The sequence below is a fragment of the Tinamus guttatus genome, unplaced genomic scaffold (genome assembly GCF_059628265.1).
Source record: "Tinamus guttatus ecotype Peru unplaced genomic scaffold, ASM5962826v1 Tinamus_guttatus_pri_ptg000198l, whole genome shotgun sequence".
Classification (NCBI taxonomy): Eukaryota; Metazoa; Chordata; class Aves; order Tinamiformes; family Tinamidae; genus Tinamus; species Tinamus guttatus.
In genome coordinates, this window is record NW_028288732.1 from 3,437,529 (window position 1) to 3,465,235 (window position 27,707).

Consider the following 27,707-nt stretch of genomic DNA (forward strand, 5'->3'; position numbering starts at 1 on the left):
AGCCACGGCTCCAAGTACCTCTCCTATGGACACTGCGTGTTATCCCAGCTGCTTCTTCAAGACAACACACACAGCTTTATGTTTCTGTGGTCGGTCTTAGTGAAAACGGGTAAGGTTCTCCCACGGTGAGGACCTCCTGATGATGGGTAAGGATGGGTGGTGACCCTGCAAGACGGCCACAGCCTGGAACTGGGAGTGTTTAAAGAAAATAAGATCTGCAGAAAACTGAGAATAGGGAGGAGGACTTATTCCATATTCTTATGATTACCCATCCTTAATGACTTCTACCTCTCTGCAGCAGCTTTAACTATATAATTTTACACTATATCCAAGCAAGGCTAATTTGATATTTGGTACAAGTATTAGAAAAAAAGATTAAAACTGAACAATTTTTCTAGTTAATATTTTTTTCAAAATTGTTGGTTCTACCACACCTACTGAATATACACCTTTTTGTAATTTTATTTGCACACACTTCTTTCCGAAGGAACTTGTTTACAACAGAAACATCTGCTGCCATGAATGAATTTGAACCAGAGATCAAAACACTCCCTGTGAAATATTTATGAAAAGAAACCAGCCAAAAACTATATAAAACTTTCAAAGGATGCAAAATCAACATTATGTCTATATGGAGCAATATATGCCTCACTTTAACCTAAAACTGTTTAAGAATGCAGCTTTAAATTTCAAATAGCGATAATGACTTTGAGAACATTTAGGTTAGAGCCAATTGCAAAGATAGAGCTCAGGCACTATTTCAAAGGCTGAATTTTGTGGTTGCAAGAAAATACAGGTTGCATCATGTTGTCTATCCACAATGTTTGTAAAGTACAGTTGCAGCTGGAAATAAAAACGTATTAGAAAACAACTATACTAGCAACTGCCAAGTGAATTCTTCCTCTTTGCTTTTGTCTAAAAAGAAATACACAAAATAAAACTTTTAACGTAGAGCATGTGCAAGCCCATGAAGTATTGAAAGAGAAAACTTTATGTTACCAAAAAGAAATTATGAAAATTAAAGTTAACAATCTTATTGTTGTGAACATTTTCATTTTTGTCTACTGTAAATTATTCTTCCAGTTATAGACTATATAAAAAGGAAAGGGAAATATTTAGAAAACTTTTTTCAAAGAGGCATGTAATAATAAAGTAAGTAATTATAATTGCATTAGGATGCTCAGGAGCGTATTTCACAGGGTCATTAATACGGTCCACGGGTAGCTGAAAGCACACGGCCTTTGGCCTCTTGCCTCACCACACACATTGGGCATGCATTAATGGCTCCATAAAATCCAAGCTTTGGTGTCTCAGTGCTTTAATAAAGCCATACAGATGAAGTGCTAAACCATTTTCAATTGACCCAGAGTATTTTCCTAAAGCCCAAAGCAAAATTTTAAATCAGCTCTATAACCATCTTTGAGAATCTGTTACAGATGCAAATAAACGGATGCCCAAAGTATTTCAGCAACAAGCAGAGATGGAAACAAAACGCCTGTTTTTTTGTCAAAGAAACTAATTTGTCCATTTGTTTCAGGTTGAAATCAGTGGCATGATATGAATTAAATGCTTACCAAATTCATGGAACATTGGAACACAAACATGAAAAATAGATTAAGGATATGACTATCATATGCTACTATGCCTCTTTGTTTATATTCTACTTCTGCACTAAAGACTTAATTGTCACATAATGAAAATTGAAATAAAGTTTTTTTTCAGGATATCTATGGCAATGTAAAATCTCTCAGACAATACTGGTAAAAAGAGTTGAAAGATGAAAAAAAACCCTATAACATAGACATTTCATGAAATCAAACATTCAAAAGCAGATAGGTATATAAAGCAAAATCATTTTATAAAGTCAATAGCTGAGATAAAGTCTGTCTCCCCCTTGTTCATTTTAGCTCATAAGAACCTTGACACACACAGAGTGAAAAACTGCTGCAGAACAACAACATAAAACCGCACAGTAAGTACAATTTCTTTCTTGCTTTTCATTTTGAGCAACAATAAACCAATAAAAGGGAAGACCTTTCAAATTCTTAGTTAAGATAACCAAGTAGTTTTTTTCTTTTCCTTTTTCTTCCTTCTCTTTTTTTTTAAAAAAAGTACATTTACCTTGCAACGTGCACAAACCCAAAGATACTCAAAATACTTCTACAAAGATATTGGTCTCTATTACTTGTTGCTTGAAGGCAATTTTCCTATTTGGCCTAATAAGGGATGGCGACCAACACACATCATTTACTTGTGCACTTCATAGGCTTTAGCAGTTTGTCTTTTATTAATGTATTCCAATTCAATTTTTATGAAAATAGCATTTGTTTTGCCAGTACACGTTGGGCTGTAAGATAGCAGCATATCAAACAATTTCGTCTTCTATTTATTCTCAGTTGGAAAGTAATGCAAGCAAAGTGCTACATTTTACTGCACAATTTTCCACATTGGCTGAATAAGGCAGACATTTACACATGGATCGACCATTAAATGGAAGAAAAGATTTAGGACCCTCTCTTGCCTGTACTGCTGCCAAGAGAGTTTTGGGTCCTTTAAATCTAGTGTTCATGTTACTCTTTTGAACTATTAAAGAGGACCGTTACAACCTGTAAAATACAGCTCTTGTTAAATTGATGCAAAAGTATCATGGGGCATTTCATCAAAGACATGCCAGGTCAGTATTAAAGCTAGTACCTTATGTATATGTCTTTGCACATGAACCAAAAAAAAAAAAAAAAAAACACACTTGACCAACTCCATACTTCTGAAATGTGTAATAAAAAAAAAAATGGAAAAGCAATGGAAATCACTGTCAAGTTATCTCATTTTTTTTTCCGAAGCCCTGCAGTACACAAGAGTGCTTTATTTAAGCTTCAGAAAGGTTGGGACTTTTTTTTATGTATGTAGCTAAATACAGTGAGCTGGAAATCCAGAGATGTATACTGCCTGCTTGTCTTGCTCCTTCTATCATAAGCATCAGCTGAATTTTGATTTTATTCTTTACAGGTGTTACCAGAGGTCAGAGAAGACCCAGGAATATAAAACTCCTGACCAAGACCAGGGGCAGCAGCAGATCTGGCCCAGATGCTGAGCTCTAGAGCAGCATCTTCATGTCCTTCCATCTTACTGTAAATCAGGATATTGTAAACTTGGTGGATTATTTCAATGTTGGAAGTTCCTTGATTTACATACACATTACATAAAATTTCTAATCCACCTCCACCTTTCGGATGGGTTAAGAACTTCTGACAGATCCTTTCTGGGGAACTCTGGCACCTGAAAAGGTAAAGCAACCTAAAAGCATCAGAACTGGCTTCCTGACCGGTCTTCCATCACAACGCACCCAAGAATTTAGGATACTCTGCAGTGTATGGTACAGACTACATTGTATAGCCTGAACATTTGTAATTTAGCAGATTAGAAGTTTTGCACATGAATCAGTGACAGTAAAAAAGGTAATTTGCTCAGATATTCCATATGGCAATGGCAACAACTAGGTGACAAGAATTGTAAATAATCACTTCATCCATGATAACCGGGTCAGTAATTTTGGTATTTTTTTCTGAGGTAGTAAGAAATCTATAATTTGTCTGCAATGAAAATATCTCTTCTGTTTTGCAAATACTGTCAAGTTGAAGTTTATTATGCTCTCAGAGATAAATCTGCTATTTGGCAAAACTGAAATACTTTTTTATATGATTAAATATTAATCGAATAATGTATCTGACTAAAAAGTAATTTCTCTCTATAGAGATGACACACACTACCCTTATGTCAAAACAAATAGCTTTAAAGTTTGTTAGTTGTTTTTTTCCTGTTTAACAAAAAAATAAGTCTAGTGACAAACACTGGAATAAACCTGTTATTCAAAATGTACCTGTACCAAGATAGAAACCTGCTCAGTGGTAAACAAAATGATGTCTTTGTGCCCTAGAAAACAGAGAAGCGGGTGTGTATCCATCTATCTAAACAGATGGATAATGTCAATTTGCTGTGCTACAAAGAGCACAAATAGAAAAGAAACGGTTCGTTTTAAAAGTGCACTATATATTCAAGGTTCCCATTTCATAAATATGTTGCCTGCTGCGCGCCGCAGTTGACCCTTTGCACGTACCCAGTCAATAACCTGTTGTTTACTGTCCGTTCTGTCACTTTGATGATACAGATCCGAGCGTGGCAATCTTCCTCTCCCGGCTCCGCTGCGTACGCGCCTCCCTTTGGCCACACAAGGAAGCTGGGAACTTCTTATATTAAGTAAGACTTGTCTAATGCAGCAGTAGAAATGCAGGGGTCTGCAAATCAGGTGCAGGAAGTGGTCTGCCAGGGGCAGCAGGTAACTGCAGCCCACCCTCCATCTTCACCTCTTGAATTTATCCAACACCGAGTTCACTTGGAGACCTCAGACCAGGAAACAGTGATACCCAAGGATACAGTGGTCTTCAGATAGCACTTTCCCTACTGCATAACCTCAAAATGTTAAAATTTCATTTATCAGCAACTTAATATTTATACATCTAAGGGAGACTGGTTATGTAGCTGCCAAGGGTCCCCAGGAGTGTTTATGAATTATATTCCCTGCATGCTCTCCCAGTTCGGAAAGCTTAAATGAATGATTTCTGACTGCAGCATTTTGATGTGTTTTGCTATTAATTTCCCATCTTTACTTTCAATCTAATGTACTTTTAATTAGGCAATAATATATAATCTTATGTTCATCTATCATTTTTACTCAAACATATTATGAAATGGAGAATAGAAGAAGGCTCATCAGAGACCCTTTGGTGGTGCAGCAAAGCCAGAATAAAATGCCATCTCCTGGCAATACCTTTAAGGCTTCATAAAAAGATAATGGATGTGCTTGTCATGGACGCTAATGATCAAACATTTGATCATTAGTTTTACTGGATATTAAATTGTGAACTATAACAGAAAACTCCAAAGTCTAAGCAATATAGGGGAAAAAAGAGAATCTTACTATATTTTTTATCTCCTTTGATGTCTAAATAACTTAAACTTTCTTATGCCACTGTTACTTAAACTGAATAGTCCCTATGACATTATGGCTGATGGTTAGCCCTGTTAAAAGGGAAAGGCCTATTCCCAGGAGGAAATACAGCTCAGCCTCAGGTTGCAGAATAAGGAATTATAAAATGCTTAAGTGATATGGGACACTAATACAGCAAAATACCTCTGTTTAACATTTTCAGTATAAAAAAAAATTATAACCACCACGGCAAAATAAGAAGAGCAAGACGAAAGAAAAAATAAAATAAAATCTAATGGGAAGTATACAAAATTTTGACAAATCAGATCAATGTTGAAAAAATCAGATATAATTTGAAAGAAGTAAAAAAAAAAAAAACAAAGTTGTGATTCTATTTCATTCTACTTAGAAGTAGAAGAAAACATATCAAAACAGAACAAAACAGACCTGCTGGTCAATTACAGTGGAATGAGGCTCCTGAAATGGGCAGCTACTTCAAAATATTTCTGACTCATTTTTCATTTCAATGTATTTTCCTCTCTTGTCCGTTTCTGACAAAGATAAAATTGTGCTTAGAAATCCACTTTTTTAAAAAAACACTTGTTTTATGTGCAATCTCTCCATACTTCTTGCATTTTCATCTTTGCTTTCTCTTTATCAAAAAGATTTCACTTTTTAGCGATTTCTAACATTTTACATAGAAGCCAGGTATCTCCATAAAATGTAGGTCCTCAGCTAGAGTTATAACAGCAGATCTGTAGGCTAAAAAGTGTCTCAGCTCGGAATAAAAAGGAAAGCAACTTCCATTGCACTAAAACCCCTTTCACTGCAGGCTTAGAACAGCGCTGCAGAGTATCACAGTACATTCTTGCTCCCCATACTAATGGTCTGGATGAAAAATGTTCCTTTTGAATCTCTGAACAATTATTTAACTGGCCTCCTTGTTAAGAAATTTCAGTGTGAATTGTGGTAAAACAGTAGCAGCAGTCTTACGATGGGCACAGATTGCCCATATGAAGATATATATCCACAGAGACGGATGCAAGAAACCCAGAGCAACAAAGGTCGCGGAAAAGTGAGAAGAACTTTAGTTTGTCCCTTACCTCTTCTCACATGGAAAAAAAAATCCCTATATTATGTGTCCCTATACACTCAGGCATTTTGCACAGCAGTAAAGTGAGAAGATCTCCATCTCCACCAGCACAGCCAGGGAAGCACAACTTCTCACCCCATGCGATGTGGCTCAAGCAGAGGATGCTGAGAGTGTCTTGGCTCTGTGTTTGCACAACCACATCTAACGTGACGGCGAGGAGTGATAGCTCCCACTCAAATGAAAATGAGTTCTTTGCCCCTTGAGGTTCTGTAAAGACCATGCAGCCCAAGGACCACAAAATGATGAGTGCAAATAAAACACTCCCAAGCTCAGTAAGATGTTGCTGGTTGGTTACCTAAGGGATCAGTGCTAAAATTACAAGTGAAAACGCCATTATCATTAACCAAGGTGAATTAATTTTCATCTTTCAAGCAACTTGCACTTCCAGACATTGCAACTACAAGCACATATTGGAATTAGCCTTAATAATTTACACACATAAACCATGTTTTCAGACAAGGGATACTGTATTGCTGGACAAAATAAAAAATAAAATAGTAAAAAAACATTGATTAGAGGCACATATTATTAAATGGTGCACTAACACGTGCTTAGGACTTGAGGTCACTGCATAAATGCATAAATGGGAAGACAGGAGGAGGGAGAAAAACATACAAAATACCAGGATTTCCTTGCTGAAAGAAGTACAACATAAATGAAAATTCCAAATAAACCCCAACAAGATAATCTCCAGCAAACATAGTTATGATCGCTTTGGAAAAGATTCAGCCCCAAGTAAAACACAACCACAACAGAGTAAATCTCAAAATCTAAATCAAAATCCATTCTAATAGAAAGTCAAATTCATGGTCCCCAAGTTTTGGAATTTTTAATAAAAGCAAAAGGAGATGCAAGTTACTCAGACGAGCAAACCAGAACCAGCGAATTCGAGGCTCATGCTGACTGGATTCAAAACACAAAGAGACAGCATTGCTGGACTAGCATGACTGTACATAAGAACACCAAGTACCAACCATTGCTAATACCCACAAATTGGAAACAAGATCCCTGGCCTTCAGAACCAACTCAGTGCTGAGAATGACAACCGCTTTACCAGGCACTTTATATATTACGGGTGATGCCATGATGCCCATGTAAGTATTCTGAAGCATTGTACTGAAATTCACAATATTCTAGCATTGAATTCCTGCTTTCATGAGTTTTAGCAGGCAACGTTTCAGCAGAATTCACGGAAGAAAATGAAAACAAGTGTATCATTGTCTCGAGAGCTGTCAAACATATCACAAAATGACTACACTGAACAAATAGCAAGCGTAATCTTTTTGGAAATACCAGCTACCAGATCCCGCACAAGTCTACCAACGGCATCAGCATATGCTCTTCAACGAAGCTAAACCAATCAGCGACAACCATTCATGCTCTAATTTGGCCTACAAAACAGATACCTGAGGTATTTGAATTGTACCTGTAACACTGTCTAAAACAACAATGAAACTCAAAACATGTAAAAACTACAACTCCTAAATTTTGTCAAAACCTTTTTTGCTTTCTTGCAGTATGGCAAATCATGGTAATTCAGAAAACAATCGACTTCTACACAACATAAAACCCTATTATCTGTGAGTTAACATTAAACCTAATTTACCTATCTCTGAAGTAAAGCGTCACCCTGTTATTCACAGAGAAAAGAAACCTTCTGTCTCGACAGCCCAGCAGTGGGAACACCTGCTTCCTATCACTACATGTGGCGCAGAACAGCAGGCTCTGCCAAATAACGCTCGCAACGCATTTACAGCTCATCCCCGATGAAAACCTTTCATTTAACAAAACAGATCTGTAAATCAACGAAAACCCAAATAGAAAAGAAAAAAAAAATCCGTTTTTAAAAAATACATTCTCACATGTAACATCAATTGCATTGCAGACAGCAGGGATTAAGGGAAAGCTGAAGGCTTCTTACCAAGTACCCCAAGGCGATAGTTGACTGTGATGACTATCACATTCCCATAACTTGCTAGCACACTGCCATCATATAAATTTCCAGTGCCTTCCATGTAGGACCCTCCGTGAATATACACCATCACAGGCTTAGGTCCCCCACTGTCCCGAATGTCTGGAAAAAATATTAAGACACGTTTTATCTCAAGAAAGCATCATAAAGCATACATGCAATATTTTAATATTTTTTTTAGTAGGGTTATTTTCTTGAAGTGTTTCTCAAGCAACATTCATTAAATAAAGAAATGAAGGTTTGGGGCATCAGTGTCCTTTTGTGGCTTGCTAGCTTGTTTGTAACTGAAGTTCATATTTTCGAAACACTTGTTGGCCTCAAAAAAATGATAGAAAAAAATGAAAAGGAAACATGATTGCTCAAACTCAATGGGTCAGCGGTCTGATTCTGTTCTGCTGAATTTGACATAAAATAGCTACTAATGTCAATGTGACCTCATTTAGGCAAAGCCTCAACGCTTCTGGAAAGCTCAGCCCATCTCTGTGCATACAGCTAAAGGCTTTTCACTTAATTAAGCTCAATAAGATTTGTCCTCCTATGTAAGCTGTTGATGTGCTCTTCGATCCACTATGATTGTTACTCTATGAAAAGGTTGGATAAACAACTCTGAAGCTGTTTAACATTTCGACCTCAAGTGGGTATTATTTTGTAACCAGGGTGGCCTGAAGTTTAAGGAGAGTGGGTGCTTCTTACTTTACTAAGTTGTGAAAGGTGCTGTGCTCTACCTGCAAAAATCGCTGCCTCCAAAGATGCTTCCAAGCCCTTGCCCAGCATTGAAGCAAACACCAAAACTTTTTTTAAAAAAAAAAGTATCTTAAAAAAAAATCTTGAGTCAGCATCCTTTTAAAAATCTTTCTAGAAACTCCACTGTTCTCTCAGACTCAAAATAAGACACGTGACATTCTGCTTTTTTAGTACTTTTTAGTAAAGTCATTTATTTGTGAGGTTCGCTAAAGAGTTGGATTTGCAAATGAATGCACCTACTCTTGACAAGATGCTGAACGCCTAAGTGGGGTGCAAGCGGGTCCAATGCTCCTTGTGAGCAAGAATCCTCCCAAAGTCCTCCCCTGCTGTCAGTTCCTCAGGAAGGAATCTTTTCGTTGGAGTGGAAATAAATCTGCTGACAGGTTAACTTTAAACTTCCATTTTATGTCTGGATTCATTTCTATTTTGATCTAATTTACGAGATATCTGAGCACTTTCCACTGCCTGCCACAGTCGGGAACTTTGCTCAATATTCCGTTTTGAAGAAGTTTTCTTTATCAGCGTGGAGGTATTCAAGCGACTTCCCTTGAATATCCACTTCAGTGTGAGAAAGGACCTCAGATGTATTGTTTACTCCTTTGGTTTGGAGGACTCTTAGTTCAGGCACTTTCAGGGAAGCTCTCTGTAACAGTTTTGCAACATTTCTGAAGCGCTGTGAGGACAACTAGGTGAGGGCAGCTAGGCTAAAACCTCTCTTTTTATATTCGGTAAGAAGGAACAGCACAGGTGTGTTTGTCTGTAGAAAGACACCTGCTATTATTATTTTGATATTGATTCTAATTTAAAGAAAATGCCAGATCAGGATCAGAAACTGCATATTTAATATTGAGAGTACTAGGACAATCGTTTATTCAAGACCAAATGGATGATGAAAGGTTGTGCATGAAATTGCTTATACGGCTTTCCTCGCTCAAGCACGCAGCTTTCCAACACACAATTTTCAGAGTGTAAAGCTAAGGAGATTATTTATCTTCATTTTCCATAGGACAGAATTATGAGCTCCCAAGGTTTAAAATGTGCACTGTGGAAAAAGTCTCTACAAATTCATACACACCTTTCAGTGGATGGTTTGTTCATAGTCTATGTATCATTGGCTTTTTTTTTTTGATACAAATATGGAAGCAATAATAAATTATTAATCTGGAATCACTGTGTGACTATTCCCAGCAGAAACTGTACACAGTTAATTGTATGCTTGGAGGTAGCACAGGGGGAGACTGTCTCAGAATTCTTCTTTAATTAAAATTACATAGAATTACAGAGTGCCAACTGTGAACAGTAATGAAATGTTGGTAGTACTGGTCTGTTTATCTGAAAAATAAGATTGGGATATTCTAGAAAAGAATGGGTGCTTTTTATCTATCCGAGAAAAGAAGCACATACTCATGAGTAAAATCTGGCATATAAAGAATAACTCTCTGACTAAATTCTGTCTGTATTATTCTTCTGTTATTTCCTATTAATAATAGACTTGTCAGGATTAGAGCCAGATAAATAAAGACTGTTTTTCAGCTCTGCCTTTGTGCTGTGTCAGATGAGATGAGATGCAGGACGACGGTTCCCTATGCCACTTTGCCCAAGGCATCGCTCTTGAGAGCGACGTGCTGCAGAAGAGAGGTGGTGCCTCTCCGTGCTTGCAATCTGCTCCCGGAGACCTCGGTGAGGTTATCACATCCATGCAAAATTCAGCTAAAGCTAGTGCGACTTTGTGCCACGGATTACACGGAAACTACGGAGAGCTTTCTCTGAATTGCAGCTTCATCTAAAATCGGGAAAAGAACACACAGAGCTGCATTTTGAGGGCCAGTCTACAGTCAGTGGTTTCATATCAACGGAAGCGAGGTCTACTGCTAGGAATATCTGAAAGGTTCAGGTATTCTGCTGGGAGAGGACCATTTAAGTGCGGTGCGTGTTATCAAAAAGAAATAATAAAATGAAATAAAGACAGCACAAAAAGTAGACCTTAGTGTAAAATGACTTCATAATCAAAGATTGTTTCCTGCTTGAAAGGCACTAACTCTACCCTCCTTCTAAATTAAAATGAAGAAAGTGCTAGATAATGCTCTGGGAGGTGAAATATTCTATTGATAAAAAAGCGACAGACAAATGGGTCTTTCAAAAGTCTCTACTGGAATGAAGAATTACTTCCAAAGAAAATAAGTTAGATTTTGGCATTGGGCTCCTAACTGCTTTTCAAAATCTGACCCTAAATGATTTAATGATTTGTTTCATTTTCAGCCTTCAGTCTTGGATCAGTCCTTTGTGCTCATGTGCTGGAGTGGTCTCCATAAACCACAGTCATACTTTCTCATACTGATGAATAGTTTATTCATGTAAGAAGCTCATTCTGAATAAGCCTGAAGAGCTGGGGCACAAATGTGACATTTCTGCCAAGATGTGGAGATTTATATACTGATTTGAGTCTCACTTTTGATTATCTTTTATTAAGCATGGTTTTAATTAGAAAAGCAGAAACATGAACAATCCCAAAGACATATACCTAGTATAGTGCTGTTCAAAACCTTCTCAAAGTCAATCCTCTCTGTTCTGTTTTATTCACACACAAGATTTGAGTGCTGTGATTTGTTTGGCTTTAAATTGCTAGTCAGAACAACTAAGTAGGCCTTATTGTACAGGAGATCATATTTATGACATCTACGTGATCTTTCTTATTATGGTTGCCATCATCTCCTCTGCTCTGTACATTTCTAATGTTTGTTGCTTCTCCTTTTTATGCTTCATCTTAATTACATTTCAGGCAGTTTAGCAAGAGGGCTATCTTTTATTCCGTGTTTGTTACATCACGCAACAGGGAACCAAGTCTGACTGTGACTACCAGACACAATTGCCGTATATAACAAAACATAATTACAGCTTCAGTCATTTGAGGCTGATGCGAATTGGCCACGTGACTTAAATATAATTTGCAGGGAACAACCAAAATAGGAAAGGAGGAAAGCCTACCTAGAGACGAGTTAGCACAAAACAAGAGTTAGTTTAGCACAGATGCCACATGCAGTGCTCTTCCAGATGGCTTTGATGCTATAGAATATTGTGACATTTCGATGTAAAGTATTGAGTCAATTTTGTCTTCTCTATGTGAAATATCACTGAAACAGCAGAAAACTTTTAGATTAGCTTCTCTAAAATATGTGTGTTCCTTATATAGCACATTGTATGGACAAAAGTGTAGATATTTCATAATTTTTCTTCCTAAAACAGTCTTCTTAAAACATGGTAACAATCAGCACAACTCTCTTAATCACTTAAGGCTCTTCTGAAAGTATTTGACCTTTCGGTTCAAATCTCATATACGCACTGCTATTTTAATAAGTCAGTGCCCTTATCAAGGCTATTATGTAGACTTCCATTAATGCCACAGTTTTTACATGCAATTTAAAGCCAGATGTCCTGAAACTACTGAAGTGCCTATTGAATGTCTGTTGGAAGTAGCAGGGAGGTTTTGGCCAAGTTTCATTTACTGAAAATACAGGCAGCTCCCCTCAAGTTTCTGCTAAATTATCTCTTTTTGAAGCTGTCAAACCAATGGATCATTTTGTGCATTCCTGAACACCTGGCTACCTTTGCCTGAGAGAGAGGGCTCTGATGGAGGACTATATAAAAATGCATTATTTAATAACAGAATGCAAAGTGATGGAATTTGCTCAGGCCTTTTCAGGAAAGCATCTGGAGCAGGTTCTAATTAGTGGGCAATCTCAACAGCCAAGGAGGCAGCAATTTTAAACTATTAAAAGATGAACATAGGTCATATGTCAAATTTACATGACATGAGTATGTCAGCAAAAACCGACAGGCTCTTCATGGCATGAGCAATACCTGGTAGAAATAAATATAATGGAGCCTCAAAGAGGTATGTAAAGGAGTGTCAAAATTTTTATTATGTTTTTTTTGAACTGTTAACAAAAATAAGCCCATTTTTGAATTAAGGCCCTCAATCAAAAGGGAAAATAAAAACTGAAGAATTTAATCTGCAAATTAAATCAGAATTTGTTCTGCTTGGGACTTGGAAGCACAGACAACATCAATGGGCAACAGCATGAACAGCAAACACTGTGTATGTGTATCAGTCGCTGCCTCCATCCTCGGTGGCAACCGGTGTGTCACTGCAGCCTGTCTGGAGCTCATTAGAAGCTATAATTAAGGCTGGAGCATGTGGTTGCCTTGTGAGGTAGACAAATGTGTTCTGCTGTTTACTGACCTCTCAAGCCCAAAAAACGTACAACTGACGCCAAACTAAAAGACTGTTTCTCGCCCCATTTCTTATCATGACAGTTGAAAACAGATGAAATGCTAAAGTTAACATTCTATTTTAATACTAATCAAGTGACAGGGCTTTCCGGAGAAGATCCTCCATTTTGAAACGTGCTCCTTTGCTTGCACCCGTGGAGCTGCAGTCTGTTAAATACAAGAGGGGATTTGCAGGTGGACTCTGCACCACTAGCAATTTAAAATTCAAAACTGCATTCTCTTTGTTTTGATTTTAAACATGCCCTGGACCAAAGACTTGGCGCAATGAAGCCCAATGGTACATTTAAATGAAGCATCGGACTAAATGATCAACATGATCACACAGTAACAGCCTGTCAACAAACAGCAGCATCTGCTGATTGTCCTAATTCTCAGAAAAGACTGCAGTGGAGAAGGGTAGAAGCACCTCGTGATTGCCTCGCAGGGCCCCAGCACCTGGGCTTTCAGCTCCTTGCTTCTCTGCAGCCACCGGTCTGCAGTCCTTGCCCTTAGTGCTCCAACTCCTCCTTGCTAAAGAGGGAGGAATAGATTTCTTCTCGCTCCGAGGCATAGTAGGAGACTGAATACATTAAAAACTGAGATGCTCAGGTAGGTGAGCTAGGTGAGCTGACAGAACAGTGGGCAAGAAGGCTTGGGCTGGGAGCAATCCTTGGTGGAGGTGTCTTATAGCACTAACTACCAGAAAGCAGCGCTGATCCAGGAGCACAGCAGCTGATCAATGATTTGTGTTGAGTATCATTTAAGGCACCCTAAGGTTTTTAGTATAAGGGGAAACTAAGTGTGCATAAAGAGGCACAGTTTTTGCTATATTCAAAGAATTTAAATAATTCAAACAAGTTGTATTGCAGCAAAACACTTTTTTAAACCAATCCTGGTTTCCAAACTGTGTGTATGTATATGGGGAAAAGGCACTTTGTGTGCTGAGCCACGTGAAGTTAAATTTTGCAACTACACTAGATTTGGCTTAGCTGTGAGTCAGCAAATAGGCAAATCCACCACAGGATAAAAAGGAAAAGTAAAAGGAAAAAAAGTAAAGGAAAAGTAAAAGGAAAGTGTAATGCTCACTGGTTGCAGCTGCTTTTGTGCCACTCTCCCTTTCTGCCTGCCCAATAGTTCCATTTGAAACCCAGGTAAGCAATTCTCAAGCGTAGAGCCCAAAGGCTTACACAGAAACAAGTCTGCTGAGAGACTGGGGGAGAGGGCGGGGAAGGCATTTTATATTTCCAACTTTGTACACATTTTGCACTCAGAGTTTGAAAACACTTTCATTTTTTAAACTGCAAATTTGCAGATCATTAGCTGGTAATGTGCACTACTGCCTTTGGGTCTTTTGAAAACAAAAATGAAAAATGATCTAATTAACCCTGGACCGCTGGTTGCAGAGCATGCCAGAGATGCACGTTTGATTACTGATTCCAGGCGCTGGGCTGGCAGGTTTGGAGCGCAGCGCTACGGTAGAGGCATGAAGCACAGGGGAATAGGATTATTGAAGTGTTTTTAAATTAAGTCTTCTAATCAAAGTCTGATGGTTGAGTGACACAACACAGAATACGTTTAAGCTGTGTCCTTTCTCACCACTTACCGCTTGCTATCCCTGATGCTCTAGCCGCATAATTCATTCAGTTTGATGTTTGTTTTATGTTTCCATTTGAAGAATTTGTATGGACTAATAGCCAGCATACTGTGAAAGCAGGCAGCAAAAAGGTGAGGGGTTTGATGGACAGGTTGGCAGAAATGCTGACAGCCGAGATGGCTTTTTCCTTTACCTGTCTCCTTGCATGGACCTTTACCAAATCCATATGACTTGAGGTGTTTGAACTCCTCAATGCTGTGTGTCTAACACAGGCTAGAGCTTCACAGGAGTAGAACAGGTCACAAAATGCAGCTTGTCTGATCCTGGGGAGCAAACACAGTTTCTACTAATCCTGCAGACCTCTCAGCAGCCTTCGCAGCACCTACACATCATAAAAATTTAAATTTGTCCTGCCTCTTTGTGACTCTCCGAAGAGGAAAGAGGAAAGTCTAATTATTGCCTGCATTCTTCTACAGGTGCAGAGCAGAACACAACTGTCACCTGTACGTCAGGGAGAATTAATTCCAGGCCTGCAAATTACAGAGATTTATTAATGTTGTAAATGTGTTTTTTTTCCCCCTTCAGGTTTTGTGCTGTGCCCTTACCAGTCCTTATTCTCTACATAAAAACCCATTTCCTACATTGACAGTTATTAGTGACACGGACACTCACCCTCCTAGGGCAGAGATGGCTACTCTCACCTGCCACTGACAGTTTGCTAAAATTCAGCAGAGATTGGCTGCTGACTGAATAGTCATTTTAAAACGTGCCTAAGCATCAACAGACTCAACAAATGTTAAGCCATTTGCATCTGTCCTGGCAATTAAACAGCAAATTAGGAGAGCCGTTAAGGTCCACTGGATGAATAACCCAGGTTTCCAACTGTTCCTTAAAAGATATTTTTAAAATAAGTCAGACTTCACTTTACTGTGGCTAATTCAATATCACAGGTTTTAGAAAATACACAAGGATGCCTTTTCTATGTTTTTTTCTCATGAACTAAGATTTAAAAATGACTTGGCCTCATACAGCTAGGTGGATCTGTTATTAATACCACATCACTTCTAACCATCTCTAAAAGAAGTTTCAAAGGATTTTTTTTGTTTGTTTGTTTTTTAAATATTCTTTCACATATTGAACCAACTGGTCAGCTTCCATTTAAAAACCTAATTTTCACATTTAAAAGAGGGTCAATATTAGTAACAAAGTATAAAAATTTGTGGGCTTATTTGTAAACTCAGCATTCCAATATTGGTTTTATAGTTAAATGCTCATATTTATCTTCCTACATTTTTAATGGTAGGATCACAACTTTCTGTCTGACTAAAGCAGTTAATGTACTGTATGACCAAAATTAATTATGAGCCTTTCAGTTTACAAGTTAAGCTTTCTCTTAATATCTACCAGAAAAACATATATTAAGAGAAGCAAGTAGCAACTCAGTCTTGTGATGCAATTTGTTTTTCTCATTGACCATAAAATATATAAAGTATGTGTTTAAGATTCAGAATGTTAAAATATATAAGCCTGAAGGGACGAGACCGCTCAGAAAAACGAACCTCATGTTATCCTTTTCATTGCACTGAAAAAAAGAAATCAAACCTGCACAGCTTGTGTGATTAATGAAAGGAATTCATAAAATAACATGCTCGACATTTCAAGCCTTAGCTTTTTCTGGTTAGTAGCTTTTGAGCATGTTTATGTGCTGGAGAAAGGAGGACGCGTCATGCCACCCCAGGGCCGTGTCCCTTCTCACAGGAGGGGACAGTGGCCAATTCTGACATCTATTCATATTTGTTCACGGCAATCTAAGTGGGGAAGGTTTTGTATCTGGGGAAATTCAGTTGCTTAAGAGACACTTTCTAAGAGTTTTTTTTTATTTTCCCCCTTATAAACACAACAGTTTATATGTTTAGCAAACTGAGATCAGTTGGTGAAGAAAAAGAAACATCTTTGTACTTGGTGAAATACATAGGGTTAGAAAACATGCAAAAAGGTGTACAGAGAAACTTTAAAAGAGTGTTAGTTCAAAGAGTATGGACAAAAATCAGTCAAAAGGTGGGATGCAACATAGCAAAAGTCCATTGCAAGAAAACAAAAAAACCCTCCTCTTTAAATAGTATTACTGTTTTGTATAAAAACGTAGAACTTAACAACATTCTTTCTTTTAAAAAATTAAAAATATATATGTATAACAACAAGCAAGAAGACAAAACACATCAAAAATGGGAATTAAAAAAAACTCTTCAAAAGAAGACAAGAAGTCAAAAAAAGAGGGGAGAAAAAAGATTTTCAGGGATCCTTGTCATGCAAATCAGTTTGGCGGCAAAAAATACCTTCATCTTCAGCACCGTCATTATCACCTAAATCATCTGTCTGTTTCTTTGTAAGGGGACCTAGGATTAAGAACGGAGAAAATGGAGGAAAAAAAGACAATTCAAGAATATACAAGACTGAGGAAAAAAACAGTGTATATTAAATTCCTGTGGATGTTTCAAGAAAAACATTTGCAGGGAGGGGAATTTTAGTTTATAACAACCAATTTTAAGCCATGTTTTTCCAACATTACAGCAAAACCTTCCCTAGGGGGTATGGCTATTAGAAACATCTAGCACAAGAATCAAAGAGTGCCCAGTGCTTTATTGTTTTTAAATGAAGAATCAAAGCTTTGTTTACTAAAAGCATACCCACAATAAACCATACTTATCCACTTAATTTAATTGTTCTATTTTGTTATTAGAAATAGTGGAGACAAAGACTGCCAAATTCTCTCTAGCATTTGATGCAATAACGTGGCTAATAAATGTCTCGACAGTTGGTTAAGAGAAAATTCTCCATGAAACGTTAATTTACATTTCTAAATTCAACCACTTAAGCTCATGCTTTAGAAGGATAAGCATTTTTTGACACACTAATTCCATTCTATTTTAAATAGAACTGTAGTTTCCCTTAAAACCTTTGACTACCTGCTGAGATATTTGTAAAGGAACTAAATTTGTAAACTAGAAACAAGAGTGAAATCCTAGGCCAACTGAAGGCAATGATGTTGCCATTGATTTCAATAGGACTAGGGTTTCACCCACAGTAAACAAAAGTTGCATTGAGAATGAAATTTCAGTTTAACTTGGGCACAAGACACAATATCATAATTATTTATTTCTGTAAATAGATTAGAAGGCAAGTCTTTCGTGCCCAGCAGCTATATTATTAATAATTAATAGATTCATCATATTTTCCAGTGGGAAAAATGCCCACTCCATTAGGAAATCAAAAATATACACCAGAAGGAAAGCCAAACGTCATACTGAAAATATTTTCATCATATATTTTACACACTTACGCACAAATAAAAGACAGTTGGAACTCAGCATTATCTTTCCCCTTTTTTCAGAGCTTTCTCATTTCCATGACATTCTGTAATTTGCATGCAAAAAAGCAATCAGTACAAACACAGGACTAAGAAAAAAAAATCCAGCCAAGCACAGAGTAGAAAACAAGAACCTTCTCATGCATAAAAGGACAATAGACAAAAAAACAACAATGAAAGAGATGAACAGTATGTGTCGATATTTGCAGTAGATGTAGGCAAATGACATGCATTAACTCCAAAGCACAACGGAGTATTAAAACATTGGCATTTTAAAAGCTCTAATTCTGTTATTTTACACGATGTTAGTCGTTCAACATTCAATGCAGAGTTCCTAAGCTGCGTATTCACTGCATTAAAAAAAAAAAAAATCATAAGATGTTTGCATCAAGTGCATGGATTTGAGAAACACAGATAACCCAGGAGGTATGATGAGATTTTAACTGTAAATTTAGGAACTGGACATCATTGGAAACCACAGCTGAATATCTTAATTCATCAGTCAGGAGCATAGTTTCAAACTCACTGTAAGTACATAAAACTAAAATTATACATCAAAAATTAGAGTATTTTATAGCCACAACTGCAAACAATTGTTAAGTGGAGGTCCTTGGTAAAGGTGGTATCTTTTCCTACAAGGACCCTGGAATGCAATTCTTTACAGTACAGGACAGCTGGATAATGTGTCCCTACGCATATGCATATTTTGAAATGACTTGCTGCCCATCATCTCACACCAGCACAACTTTACCTCTGAAAAAGAATACATACAGCTAGAAAAGATAAAGACATATGCAGAGTAGTAACAATAATTTCATGGGGGAGTTTCAGCACAGTATAGAGGAAAGAGGTTGCTAAAATTCAGAGCGCTATGGATTTAATAACCACTGATAGTCAGAAATAGCCAAAATTATTTGTATGTACACATTTTAATAGATTTTTCATACCTCCAGAAGAGAACAAAGCAGCATCTGCAAAGGCAAATAGCATACACTTCTCTAAAGCAGCAAAGAGAGGGACAAATCCTTTTCTTGGATAGAGCAAGAATATTAATTTTACATATGTTTTTATAATAGTTGTCCTTTGTACTGCGTTTTGTATAGGTCATAGTTCCAATTTCAACACCAGTCACACACTGCATTAAACATCTCAGCATAAGTGGTCGATCCCATAAACGATTTTGCAGCATGGTGAAGCAGCTCTTAAAAATAACCTCAGTAATTTTAGTATTTATGTCCTTGTGAGATGCTCAGGAAATCAGTGATTGAACCATTTTCCCAATAACCATGCAGCAATTCACGTTATATACTGATTATACACAGGGCTGTGAGTTTGGCTTTGCTGCATGTTGCCCGTTTCAGGTCTAGCTGCTCTTCACTGAAATTATGGGCATGGTATTAGACAAGCTCTGGATTAGGCTTCCCCCGTTTCAGCAATAATCTCATTCTAAACCTGCAAGGAATGGAGTTTTGCTTCTGAATCTCTGGATAGCAGGCTTTCTTGACTAAATATTACTGCTGTGTTTGCAGGATCATAAATAAAGACTGAAGTCTCGAGCCCTTCCACAGGAAGAAACATACTGATTCACTGCCAGTTAACAGAATAAAATCTTATGGAAAGACCCAACAAAACATAACACCAGTAAGCTTTCTAAGGAAAAATAAATCAGTATCAAAATTGCATAGTTATAATTTGCAGTTATCTTCTGAAAGTTTGAATCAATATTCTCCAGAAAGTTTGTGATTTTGTAGGTTAAATGTAACCCTCAACCAGAAATATTACTTCAGCCATATCAGTTTATTCACTATTTGATTCTTTAGAATTCTTCCATAACTTTAAGATACTTTTCAGGTGCCAGAAACTAATTTTGAAAAATCTGATAAAAATGATTTGGTGATTTGAATGATTTGAATCTGATTTGGTGGACTAGGAATCAGAGGAAAAAAAAGGGAAGGGGAGGTACACAGTTTTCAGAATTATGACTACCAAAAAGTGTCCTTTATCCACAATCATTTCCCACTGTTGTTACACTGTAGGTTCTCTTCACACTTAGTGAATATTAACTCTTATTTTACTCTGACAGTTGCATCCATGAACACAAGAATTCGTTATGAAAAGATTGCTTTATCATCTTTAAGATACCAACCTTGAAAGTGACACATTGCCCTATAGTGCTTGCCTAAATTTTTGCTAAAGTTTATGCAATAAATAAATATTAAATATCAGCAGAGTAAGAAAGCACCATAAATCATGGTGAAAGAGGGAGGTAGCGGGGAGAGTGAAGTCTCTAAAACGCTGATGCAAAGACAGTTTACTTGATCAAGAGGCTCGATAACGTTTGGTCTCCCTTTGCTGTATGCCTATAGCTCTCATTAATGCTGATGGGAAAGTAGACCCCTATGTCAGCAAGGAAGAGAAGGAAAAGCGATTACTGAATTTTATGTCTCCTAAATGCAATGAGTAACCTTACTGCAAAATGCAACGGAAAGCCAAAGCGTGCAGCAGGAAATCCTTGTCAACACTCCGCTCATTTAATCTGAGAACAGTTTTTATATTATTTAAGTAATAGTCAAATACCGACTTTGTATGGCGATTGATGCTAAGGAGGTGACAAAATACATTTTTAACATCTCCATAACTGACCCCTTTATGTTAGTAGGTGGCTTTCCTTGCTCAAAAGGAGAGAACTAGCATACTTCTTGCTGAAAAGTAATTATGTGCTCGGAAATAATTAAAGTCCAGCCTTATTAATGCTGTTTTTTAATCATTCTCTTTGATGCTGGACTAATGTACTTTAGCTCCCAAATACGTTAAAGCCGATTATAAATTCTCTCTTTGTGGTCTCGATTAGCCAGAAATTATCTGTGACCTTTTGTAGCACATGTGTGTGGGAGGCATGGGAGCTGTGGATGTCATTAGCTTCTCGGCCAAGGAAACCTATTCATCTTTAAGAAAAGTCATATTGCAAGTTGACACTGTTTTGTAACACAATAGTATAAATCCTTTAAACTTAGTATATCTGTGCTTATGTTTTCATCTGTTGATTTAGACAAAACGTTCTCTTTTGGTAATGAAAAGAGTGGAAAGCAGCTCTTGCATTAGGCAGACACCATGGATCAAATAATTTCAAACAAATCACAATACTAACAGTCATTCTATAAGTCATCTGTTCCGTGAAGGGAGGCAGATTAAGGCAAAATACAGCAATAATACAGGTATTAGGATAATTCACTAAATGAGTTGCAACACTATGGAAGCTGGTGGAGCACACGTTAAATACATTTCTATATTTACCTTTAAACCTACATAAACTTCCATTCATCCATTTCTATTTATGCTTTACCAGTTCTGTTTCTAACCAAGCATTGAAATGAAATTACCTTTCTCGATGCTACTTTCTGAGGTTCGGATGGGAAATAACCAATCATTCGCTCTTTCAATTTCATTCTTATGCAATATAGACTCTCCAATTTAGAGACACCTGTGCTGAATTATCAGTCTACCAGATGTCAGCTGAGGCACAAAAACATATTGTACCTATTTCATGTCTTTAATTTAAAAGCAATTAATGATGAGTTATAATTAAACATCCTCAGACCTTAAAATTATCAGTGAAGAGAATTCTAAAACCAAAATCTTATATATTGAAATTAAAATATAACTGTGTAAGAGTTTCTCTTATAAATGTAATGACAAACTGGAAAGATACAGCACAATAGCCATCTGATGAGTAATTTTATAAAATCGTCTTCTTTCATTTAAAAATTAGAAAGCTGTCAGTGGAGAGAAAGGAACTAGAATTCCTTACAGAGGAGATATTCAGAAGGTACAAATGGTAGCTGGGTCTTAACAAACACTTGGGTGAAAAAAAACCTCTTTATTATCACACCTTGTTGAACAGACAAAACAATCTTAATATTTTTCCTTACAACTGTCTTGCATTCACTACATTTCTATTTGCATGGGTAGATGCACTTGTAGAGACCATCAGCAGAGCTAAGCCGTAGTTATTTGATGATAGAATTTGCACACTGGTTTTAAAAGCCAATGGCAGTCCAAACCTCTGTAATTTTGCCTCTTCCATCTGATTCTTGACCATAGGCGAGAGCTGCCACTAGAGCTGCAAGGACCTGAAACCTGCACAGGCCAGGCACAGGCAGTGCAAAGTGGAGCCCCAAAAGGGCTGCTGGCTCTCCTGGAAAGCTGACATCTACCTGCCTTGTCACCAGAGAAGCTCTTCTGACAGTCAAGAGTGACTCTCCTGTAACAACACACAGAATAAATGGCTAATTCCGAATCTCTTTATTCCCAGCATTAATCACACCGGCTGGGCCTTGATTTCTCTTAAACCCTGAGGAACTTCATCATATAATGCTAGATGTATATCAGTTTAAATGAGAAGGGAATCCGTGGGTGGATAGGGCTGCAGTCTCCCTGTACATCCCATTCCCTTTGCAACAGGCCTCTCTGTAAACCCCATTCCCCTTTTCAAAGGCTTTTGGTTACACGAGTTGCCTCACACACAGCATTGCAAAGTAGCAGGATAAGGACAGGGTGCTGGGCCAGGCAGGATGCTTCCCATGGACCAGGACTCTCCTGGACAATATCGACAGAGAAAAATAAAGCCCATGCATTCAAGGAGAAACCCTGCGGCTGGATCGCACCGCCACAGAGGCGGCAGACATGAAGAATGAGATGTGCAACCTGCTCTGGGCGCTCAACATTTGCATTTACCACCCTGGTGCCACCTCGCTTGCCCGTATCTCAGGTCTTAACATTTTCTTTGCATTAATAATTCATGTTGCTTTACAGATACTCATATTGCAGGGTGACACACAGCTATAACGAATTCAATGCAACATTACACAGCTGTTCCACCACCTGAAAGGCAAGATCATGAATCAATTCTCTCTCTCCACAGGTAATGACTACACTGCAGGTCGTAATGAAGCATGACTTACACTTGTGCTTAACTTTAAGCCTCTGAGTAAGTTCTTGGAAATCAACAGGCTAAATCTCCTGATAATACAAAGACAGATCCACTACCATGAACAGAAGTGCTCCTGTTTGCATCTAGGAGAGGGCGTCAACCCAGGTGCTAAAGTTGAGCAGGACTGAGTGTGCCAAATATCTATTCAGTAAAACTTTACTCAGTTATTTGGTGAATAAATCTAATTTCACTCTCTGGAACATATTAAAGATCTCTAATTAAATTTTTATTTTAAAAATGCTTTACCTTTTAGTCTACTTACATACATAAACACAAAAGGCTAATTTCATGTTCTGCAATACTCAGTCAAATTGCTTTCTATTTTTTAGGAATATATGGAGTCGTCTTAGGCTACATGCCTAAAAAGTGATCATATTTAGCTTATGCACTAGAACTGAAGATTTGCAATTTAAACATCTAAATTTCAAATATAATTGCAACTGAGAATGTATTCCCCGCTACAACTTGCCTCAAATACCAAGGTGTGGTTAAAAACATGCATAATAACTAACCCTGTTTTACTTTTTATTAACCCCTTCTGATCTCAGACCTGAAAAAGATTTAGTCCAAACCAACGACTGGTCTAATAAGTGCAACCTCTGTTAAACTTACACCTCTGAGAAGGAGTAAACAGCTCAGAGAAGCCTCAAGGGGCTATGGTGGCTGCAGGATCAGAGCACAAGTGATTGTATTCGCTAGCAATGAGCATTGTCAGTCTTTCCTATGCTGGAAAACCCCCATTCCCAACTAATTCTATTAATTGCAGAGGCTGTGGTTGCAACAGCTATATAGTTTGTTTATGGCACAGCTGAGTGTACACTGCAGCTCTCCCGAGACCCAGTTTCATATCCTAAATAGCAGAGTAAAATGCTCTTCATGTAACCATGTAATTGAACATTGCAGAGAAAATCAAGTTAATTGTGCATAATATTTTCATATAGAATTCAGAATGAAGTAAGTTCTCCTGCCCCTTTCCCCAACGCACTTTGTGTCGTCTGGCCCTAAGCCAGAGGAGCTTTTGAGCTCTGAGTCATTGAACCACTGTTACTGATGCAGTATTTACAATCCCGTTTCCCCTCACACCTCTAGTTCATGAAAAAAACATGCAAACCAACAGGTTTGTCTTCAGCACTGGTCTGAACTACCAAATAATCTAATGCTGTCTCTGATACCTATGGCATAGGTTTCCCTGTTCTTCCTCACTACCTGGTTTTGTCTCAGCTGAGCTCAGGGGCAGTGACAATACTTAAAAATCAGATTCTCTGCTTCCTATCTCTCTATTCACATATGTGGACATGCTGAAACATTTTTGAACATCCAGCAAGTTTGTTCAGGAAGGTAAATGGGGATGCTTTTCTTTCTGTTATATATGGCTATTCATACAGGTATTTTCCTACAGATCCGAAGCTCTAAGCATTACTGAAATATGAACAGAAATGCATAAAAAAAAATGAAAAACTACTGATACTCATAGCCTAGTGTTCATAACTACAGCCTCTCCATTTATCTGAACTTTAAAAAAGTAAAGATACTTTAATTCTAATATTTTTGCACTATCCAAAGCTTTCCATAACTTCCTTAAAAGATGCTTTAATTGATCACTGGTTTTTAGAAATGTAATTATACTTGCTCTCATTATACCTTTTGGCAGAATCAAAGTATATGGTTCTGAGAAAGTCATGAGAGAAGTGAGGAAGCAGCATTTATTTAAGAAGCTGTTAAAAGTGCAATTCTCCTTGTCTCACATATTTTCATATTTACATACTGTATTTTTAGAAGAGCTTAATTTTAGGCAGGAAAACTCAAAACACCTCTGCAATGGAGCAGTCACAAAAACAATACAGACAGCACTTGAAGATTAGCAGGATCAAACACTTGTCATAAGAAAGATTATTTCCATTTTGACATGTTTTCAATAGCAGCATAGCTCTTGTTTTGAAACCACACTTGACTTGTTCTGCATGCAATATTAAGGATTCCCAAATGGATAGATAAAGTCCTTATACTGAATGGAGCATGAAAGGCAATCAGTGCATCACTTCGCATATAGCAGACGTTGCAGACAAGAAGTGATACCTGAACCACGTATTTACACAGTCGGCTCCAACGTAAGGCCAGAAGGCTCAAGAGTCTCGCAGTAGAAACTTTCCCGTCCTGCTTTCTATTTAATAATTGACCGTCTTAACACAGGAGCTGGTAAACAGGAAATGATCAATAAAATATAATAGATTTACAAAATGTCAAGCCTGAGCCTACAATATATTACTTAGAAAGGCACAGCAAATTTAAGAGCAAAATGTCAGTGCAGCCCTTGCTTCCTCTTTCACAAAAGTCATCTAGGCGAGAGTTGACAGCATGGGGATAATATAACATTTCTAGTTCTCTATCTGCAGCCAATGACAATACCCTCCGGAGGAAAGCAACACAATACATGCCAGATAAAAGCACAGGGTTTCTCAGTGTTTGACAAAAGGTAGCCTCACTTCATTTTTTTTTTTTTTTTCCCCTTCTCTCTCTCCGTCACCTCAGAAGTCTACTTATGGTCGCAATATTGACACAGTTTCAGGGTTTTTATAATGAGATATCTTTCTTTACTTAAGGCCGATTCTAATTGGGTAAAACACACTTTCATGTCCTAACATAAACAGTGTGAACAAGTTCAAATGATGGCCTGCGGTTTCATTCCTAGGTCCCTCTGATAATAAAACCAGTAATTAAGTAAGGCATTTCCTAATAGCTACACATACAACATCATTAAGTCAGTGACTTAATCGCTTAATATCTTTAGTGATAATTTATTTTACAGTATAATTCCCAATACAACTAGAAAAATTGCTATTTCAAGAGTAAACAAATCTACAGGGATGTTTCTGAAATTAAATAAGAAAACATTCCTTATAACCCTTCCTCAAGTTAACCAAAGTTAGAGCAAAAATACTGCTGATAATCTAAGCTCCAGCCTGTTGAGCAGAGCAAAAGCCCATGGAGAGCAAATACCTGGCAACTTCAGACTGTTGAAGTACCAAACTTACTGGGAAATTACGTTCCTGAAAAACATGATCACTGCACAATGATATTCAGTAAGTCTTTCCATTTCAATAGAATATGTTTATATATTAGTGCTATTCTTTTATCATGGCTCTCAATTGATCTTACTTGTTTTTGAATAATGTTTATAGACATACATAGACTCCCACAGAGAAAAACCATCTATGAACTGCTTCATTCAACAAAAGGCTTTTAATGATCTTTCTTATTTTGTCAAAAAATGCTTAAAATCACAAATGATTTATGGTTTTGATGTAAAGCAGCAGAAACAATTTTGCAATGGGTAAAATTTGTAAATTAAAGCTAAGATGATACATATAAGATTATGCTTCACTCTGCTTTTGCAGAAGTTCAGAAGGTTTTCATGCTGTGTCCTCAGTTTGAAATTTATTCCCAAAGTGTTGCAAGATTTCCTTCTCAGCAGCCTTTCACATTGACCTCTGCCTTCATCCCAACCCACGACACAGCAGAAGGGCTTCAGGAGGTCACAATCTTAATATCTAATAAAAGGAACCATGTACTTTGGTAGCTTTCCTCACAAATAGCTATATAATTGAAATCAGTACAAATCACACTCAAGTTAGTGTGATCACTCCAGTACGTTCAGTCTACTCTAGTAGATTGAGAGCAAGTAGATTAAAGCTCGAACTTCACCAGTGGTCACAATCCTGTTGCAGAAGTAGGACTAAACCACAGGCTGTCAGGTCTCCGTTGTTTTGAATGCTGGCTCAAAACTCCTCCAAATATTATATTTTGTTGCAATTGCTATCCTTCACGCTATCACAATTAAGGTGCCATTTTCTGGGCTAAACTCTCCATCTGATATGACCGATGAAATCAGCACTTAAGGCCATAGCATCATTAAGTTAGAGAGTGCTAGCATTTTATTTGTGATCTAAGCTCCACAGTGGGATACCTAAAATCCTATAGAAACAGTTATAACTTTCCAAGTTGTAGGCTTTAAGCCAGAGTGACACCTACAAGCAGGTGCCCATGCATGAGCTAGAGGAGCCTCCTGTACACAAGGACCACACAGGTGACACAACGTCACCACTGAAGCAATCTGTCACATCCCAACGGTGGGCAGCTGCACTCCTCAATGCCAGGGATGTCCTCTCAAACGGTAACGGGACATTCGAGCATGAACTCACACGCAGGCCGCAATCTGCCGGCTCCGGCATCTACGTGTCTTAGTCTGGAGCCAAATCCCACCCCATGAGGGAACCGTAAGAGACAGCAAGAAAGGAAAAAATGAGAAAACATACATCTCCCTTAGAAGAAACACAGTAAAACTTTCAATTTCCTTTCTTGACACAATCATATCTTCAAGCTTGTTTTTGTTTCTTTTTTTTTTTTCTCCCCAAAAACATCTTATTCCTTTTCTTGTAATCACCTTTAGAAAAGAAACAACTCCCTCTCACTTCAGTAACAGACTGCAGATATGACAGCTTAGTCTCAGTTTAACTACTTCAAAATTCAACTAGTTGAATTCTTTTTCAACTATAAATCAGGAGTAAAAATATCAAATGCAATAAAGACCTTTTTGCACTTCTCTTGTAGAATGCAAATCCTGCTGGGGCCTCATT

At 37.6% G+C, this 27,707-nt stretch overlaps 1 protein-coding gene across 6 annotated transcripts in view; it reads right to left on the reverse strand.

Annotated features, from left to right (window-relative positions):
- The window catches only part of NLGN1 (neuroligin 1), a 364,563-nt gene that overhangs the window by 174,893 nt on the left and 161,963 nt on the right, over positions 1–27,707 (reverse strand). For 4 of the 6 annotated variants that reach the window (XM_088523905.1, XM_088523906.1, XM_088523907.1 and 1 more), the window contains exons 3-4: positions 17,053–17,112; positions 8,059–8,211 (exon numbers count right to left, since the gene is read on the reverse strand). In XM_088523905.1, the coding sequence (XP_088380031.1) occupies positions 8,059–8,211; positions 17,053–17,112 (213 nt within the window). The remainder of the gene's footprint in view (positions 1–8,058; positions 8,212–17,052; positions 17,113–27,707) is intronic. The other 2 variants (XM_088523909.1, XM_088523908.1) reach the window with 1 other exon arrangement.